This window comes from Dreissena polymorpha, chromosome 9 (genome assembly GCF_020536995.1).
Source record: "Dreissena polymorpha isolate Duluth1 chromosome 9, UMN_Dpol_1.0, whole genome shotgun sequence".
In the NCBI taxonomy this organism is placed as follows: Eukaryota; Metazoa; Mollusca; class Bivalvia; order Myida; family Dreissenidae; genus Dreissena; species Dreissena polymorpha.
Genome location: NC_068363.1, coordinates 22,748,015 through 22,754,217, shown reverse-complemented (window position 1 = coordinate 22,754,217; position 6,203 = coordinate 22,748,015). Strand labels below are relative to the sequence as shown.

The window sequence follows — 6,203 nt, the reverse complement described above, 5'->3', positions numbered from 1 at the left end:
ACACAGTGTTTTAATATTTGTTTTTGTTTTACCTAAACTGACCTAATTAAACTCTCACATGTGAACTCTCGGATTAATTAAAGCTAGCATTTTATTAATGACAAGTGTTTTTATTAAAGGCAGCACATATACCACAGCAATAAACATGAATGGATAAGCACATCGCTTGATAATACTTGTTGCATTATCATATTCAACACATGTTATTTTTTCGTTATGCCACTCGTTGTAATAACAAACGGGTGTGTTTACGTGTAGCGTACAATCAGCAGCGTTTTTGATGTACCATATTATACAACATGATACCCAAGTCAGGACATTTCCAAATTATCCCCAGACATAGTACATCAGCATCGGATATTCTATGTTCAAGCTGTGTCTTCTGAAGTGTTATGACAAGGCTTCAAGCCAGCTATCAAACGTTGTGTTACGGAGACATACACAAATTTAATAATTACCACAGCAAAACCAAAATGTTAAGACAGGAGATAATTCTCATCATCGCCACAAGGTTCTTTTTTTACAACAATAACCTGGTGACCAAAACTGGTGTAAGTAAAGAGAAGCCTGATTATAATTTATTTACAAGCTACCTAAATATTGTTTTTATTAATTAATTAAGTCCATAACTAAATAATTTCCCTGGTTTCATAAAACATCTTTTAGTCGGGACTTGCATTGAATACTTTATAGTAAATTCCATGTCATACGTTTTATGTTTACTAGAACGAGTCATCACAAAACAAAGTCAGAACAAACCACCGTATAAATCAAGACAATCAATTTCAAGTGCCAACCCTCGATATTTAATTCCACATTTGTTTTGCAACCTGTAAATTACAAAATTCACACGTGAACTTGACACTTGATAAAGCAAGAATTAAAGGGTTTATATTAATAGATAAGTGCCTGTTATATATCGATACAATAACAAATGCGATGTAACATGTAAAGGAATGAAAATATAAGCACACAGGCGTTGTTATCTCCCTAAAGAAAGCTGGAAATAATACTCATATCTAGCCTCAGTTCATTTTACCAAAATTCATTTTCTATGATGTATCATTTATCGACATTGTTTTTTAGTATCACCGCACAAAGTTCGAGTTTTACTTGGAACTTAACTAGCATGATAACTTTTAATTTAATCATAAACGAGTTATCTCTCTTCCTTTTACAAATAATTTACATATATTGATAATTGGGGACATTACTAAAATAGAATGTAGTTCGCATGTAAACAATGCTGCGAGTTTCTCTTCTTATGCTATCGGAGTAAATAATAAGTTAACTTGTTTTTGTTTATTTAATGAAATAAGTTGCATAACTATTAATGAAAAGAAACTGACATAATTGTTTTCCGTAATGGCGGTCCGCTGCGAAGATATAACAGTTTGTATTTGCCGCATCTAAAAACCATTAAGTTAAGTTAAAGTATAATATGTATTCGTAATGGCCATGCAACAGTTATTATCATCTACGATCTACTTTTTTGTTCATTTCTTCTAAGACTGCAAATTAACAACATAGACTGTTTGAACCGTTAATGGTACAAAATGGCGGCTTTAAATTGTGTATGTCTTAAACGAAAATATTATTTATTCTATAGTTGCTCTGTCTACGTCTGTTACATGTTTGTTTTCGAATTTACTAAGATCAGCTGTCACTACAACTAAATATAATATAAAGCCCCGTTTGGAATTACTATTTATCAATAAGCAGTTTGATCGGCGGTATTGAGAAAATGAGATATCTTACATTAACATGTAACTGACGGTTACCGTTCAACCAAAAATGTTGTTTTTCTTCTATTTAATAGCATTTCCCTTGTACTTGTCATAAATGTGAATCAGTGTTTTCGTTTGCGGTAATAAATACACAACACATTACAAAATAATGCCAAAAAGCAGGAGGTATACATAAATGATGATGTGATAAGTCTTGCCAGTTAAAAAAAGCAATTCAATGACTTTAAGACATTGGTTGCTGTTGACGAAAGGAAGCAATAGAACATTGACACTGATATGAGTACGTTTTCACTATCACTGTGTCCTTCGTATAACCCTTAATTGCGTCGACCAATTGTTTTAAAAGGATTATTTGACATTATTATTGGTTTCTTTTATGTCGTTTAACATTGATTGTTTTTCTGATACAGTACATGTATTAATTTAAAGAAAAAACATCAGGTATATAATAAGTGTATTTGCATGGTGTTGATAAATTGAACATATCTGAAGTATTTTTACTTAACAAAACATTGTGTGAAATCCTATTTTTAAGTATTAAGTATTAGTTTTTGAATTGAATACAATTAGGGTTTTATGTATGTAATTAATTGCTAAGCATGTAAGTTGACAAAATTATTATGGTAAATCATTTAAATATTCAAACACAACCCAAGCAGGTAAGAAATGGAAGCACACACACACATCCGTGCGTATACACAATCTATCGAACATTTAGGGAAGACAATATTACACGTGTTGAAATCTTGACGTAAAGTCATGCAGTAATCTTAAAGTAGACCCGTGCAGTTATCTGGTAGTGAAGCCATGCAGTAATCTTGAAGTAAAGCCACACAATAATCTTGAAGTAAATTCATGCAGTAATCTTGAAGTAAAACCATACAGTTATCGTGAAGAAAATCATGCATGCAGTAATTTTGAAGCAAAGCCGACCATTAATCTTGAAGTAAAGCCGTGCAGTTATCGTGAAGTAAAGCCGTGCAGTTATCTTGAAGTAAAGCCTTGCAGTTATCTTGATGTAAAGCCGTGAAGTGATATCTAAAATTAAAACAAGTCTGATCACATCAGCAGTGACACAAATCGACTGGACATTCAACCGACTACAAAATATAAATACTTAATTATCCGTACAAAGTTATTTAAATTTATCAATTTTTGTCAGTAAGGAAATATATAATTAATGATTTAATCATACAAAATTACATACCGTTTTTGCAAATGCGGATTACAAATGTAATTTTGTATGCGGTAGTTAGAAAAAAAAACATATCAAAAATAAGACAAACCTCTACTGTTTGTATTGTATGAGACGTTTTTTCTTTTGATTCTTATCCAAGTTTTTCTTGGATAGGTTTTGCGAGGTCACTCGCAACCTTTGCAGTGAGGGTGACCTTCACTACAGCGTGTTGTGTAGTACTCATGGTCGCAAAAACGATCAACCCTAAGTCAGGGTTCTCCCATGCCACGGTTGGTACGCTGTAGTAATACTCCTTTCTGTCAAACCCTATCTTCGCGTTACTTCCATAGTAGTACATTTGGTCAGCCCATCCACTATCATGGATAACGTCTTGCTTTGTTATTCCGACAGCTAACCAGTTGCTGTGCAAATTGTAGTCATATGGTACTGACCACATAACGACTACTCTGCGAGATTTACCCGCGATTTCCCAGGACACCACACCATAGGTACCAGTAGCCGTATCTGAAGTCTTTCGTGCCACCATCGCCTCTTTTTGACCCGGCAGAACTGGAACAGGAGGAGTAGTAATGGCTCCACTCTTTACTGTAACATGCGGGTTGACCATTCCAAACTTGGTCCAGTTTTCAACTTCCATGCCCATTGTAACCTTGTATGGCAATGACGTGAGAGCTTGAATTGTCGTTCCCGCAAGGCTTGCCCCAGCAGATACAACCCCCGCGGCGGCGGATATCCCGGCGGCGGATATCCCGGCTGGAAGAGCGAGGAGAGGAAAGAAACGCTTTTTGTTTTGATTCCTATCCTGGTTATCATGGATAAGTTTTGCCAGGTCACTCGCAACCTTTCGACCTGCGATGTGAGGTATCGGCGCCTGAATTTTTGTTATTTGGTCACCCAGTAACAGACAGATGGTAGCGATAGTCAGTTGAGAAGCCATTCTCTATGGTTCAGCCAGATTCTTTAACGAAAAAGTAAATCAATAAAAAAATAAATAGAAATAATGCGAACATTGCACTCAAGAATAATCTAAAATATACTGAGCTAATAATAACATTTGTAAAGGTATGGAACGCATGCTTGATACATATATAAATATCAATAACTGATTTTGAAATACTCAGTATTATACAGTGAATCAGTTTATGTTTATAAACGTAAGATAAATTTAAGTACGGAAGGCAATTCATTATTTTACAAAATAAACCAACACTTTAAATGTTGGATTAAAAGAACACTCAGTAATTGTCAATTATGATCAACCTAATGCGAGGCTTAGAAAATGAAAGCGAGGTTATTATATAATTGACTTTTGTAGCTCGAGAAATATATTACATTTTGGATAGTAGTCAAGTGTTCACAAATGGTTATTACTTATAAGCAATTAATCAATGTATTATCTTCGTCTTGTGAATATTTCTACAACGCGTTCATCAACGCCAGCGAAGTTGTCAATTTTAAGGATGCATTGAAATACATGGCTTTTAAATAGTGTTAATATTTTGTTAGTTTAGTTACATATTTATGGATGCATTTTTCTATCAAAGACAACTTTTTAAAAATGAACAACATCATGCAATTGGATTTTATATTGGTTTGAATGTCGTTCAATGTTGACCGTTGTATCTAATTGGACAGATGGGCGTTTTACAGCGACTTTAAATAATTATTACATGTGACACCAATCATGCAAACACCATCGTTCTGTAATAGCCCAAATAATGTAATTTTAAATTGATAAGTGTATAGACTACTAAACAATGTTTTGAGGATCTGAAGTATGCTTACATACAATTGTAACTGTCTTTAATAAAACATATACCTTTAATTGTTTAACAAGCAAAGTTCAAATAAGAAAACTATTTTCTTACCTGTGATTTGTAAATCACTTTGATGCTTAAATTTGCTTAGTTAATGTCTTGTGTTTTATACTTTTTATGCGGCCATATCAACCAATGGAAAGAATGTGGGCGAAATATTTTACCCGGTCTTAACCTGTCACAAATTAGAATTTCGTCAACACGTCACATGTTTACTTACTTGAAACTGCCTACACGTTTCAGCTTAATTGCAGCTTTCAAGATATGAACAAGATAGGCGTTATGTTAACATTCAGTGTTATTTTATTGGACGGATTGTATCGTATTGTCAACGTTTATTTCGCATAAACATTCAAGGTTCAATGAATGCGTAGGTGCCTTCAGCATCGCTGTATTTGCTTGATTTAAAATATTCATAAAATTATTTTAAGTGTAAAAACAATTTTTACTAGCTAGGATACTGCTTTTTAGGTTAAGAACACCTACGCAATTGCAAAATATAAATTAAATAGTGTGTATCTATTTTCATTTTGAAGTGTAGTTTTTAGAAGTTTTTATGTGCCCAAAATTAACTAGCTTGATGCAAAGCACTATTGCTTTAGTAAATATATTGGTTAGATTTCAAGTATTTAAGCAATAATGGCCTCAGTTTCCGATCAATGAAAGATTTACCAAAAATATTTAAGCCGTTTCCTAACATATCATTGATATAATTAAAATAAAACATACAGGTTTACGCTGCAAGAAATGCATGAATTTCTTATAAGCACGTTAACAAATTAAGTACTGTTCTTACTTAAACACAATGCACGCTTTTCTGTTCGACTTACGGTGTTAATGTAATAAAACGTACATGCTTATTTTTAAAATTGTTTTACTGATATCTTTAAAAGATTTAAGTATTTAATTAAAACAATCTTGTTAAACCTTGTCATAACAAGACCAGTGTTAAAGTCGACGCTGACGGGAGCTTCCTGACCGAGGTACCACAGTCCTGAATAGGTGCACTAAACATTACAACAACCTCTATAATAACCCGCTGTAAAAAGATCACAGTCAGGTGAAGAGCGAAAAAGCCGAAAGCATGTTTATGCGTCTGTACAAAAGGCAAAGGTGAAGGAGACAATTCGCAGTCTGATGGCAAGAAAATCATCGGGAGAGTTCAATATTACTTTAGAGGACGGAGGAGAGGTAACGATGATCGGGGCGGAGTAACAGTTGCCAAAGGAGTGGACTCATTCGCTGGTCATCCCCTACTGAAATAGGGAAACCTCGAAGTGTGCGAGAATTACCGCACCATCATTTTCATCAGTCATCTCAGCAAAGTCAGGCTACGCAGCATTCTCAACCAATTGATATGTAAAGGCATACACATTGCTATCAAAGAGCAGGCTGGATTCACTGCGCAGTGAAACATACCTTCAAATGCATTGCAATCAT

At 34.1% G+C, this 6,203-nt stretch overlaps 1 protein-coding gene across 1 annotated transcript; it reads right to left on the bottom strand.

Moving 5' to 3' along the window:
- Nucleotides 1-3,076: 3,076 nt before the first annotated feature.
- LOC127845908 (tereporin-Ca1-like) lies at nucleotides 3,077-3,883 on the bottom strand. The gene has a single exon (XM_052377086.1). The coding sequence runs from the start codon at nucleotides 3,881-3,883 to the stop codon at nucleotides 3,077-3,079; it is 807 nt and encodes a 268-aa protein (XP_052233046.1).
- Nucleotides 3,884-6,203: the final 2,320 nt, after the last annotated feature.

Bases quoted from the DNA above. Each gene is read 5' to 3' on its own strand.
- LOC127845908 (XM_052377086.1), bottom strand. From the start codon at position 3,883: ATGGCTTCTCAACTGACTATCGCTACCATCTGTCTGTTACTGGGTGAC.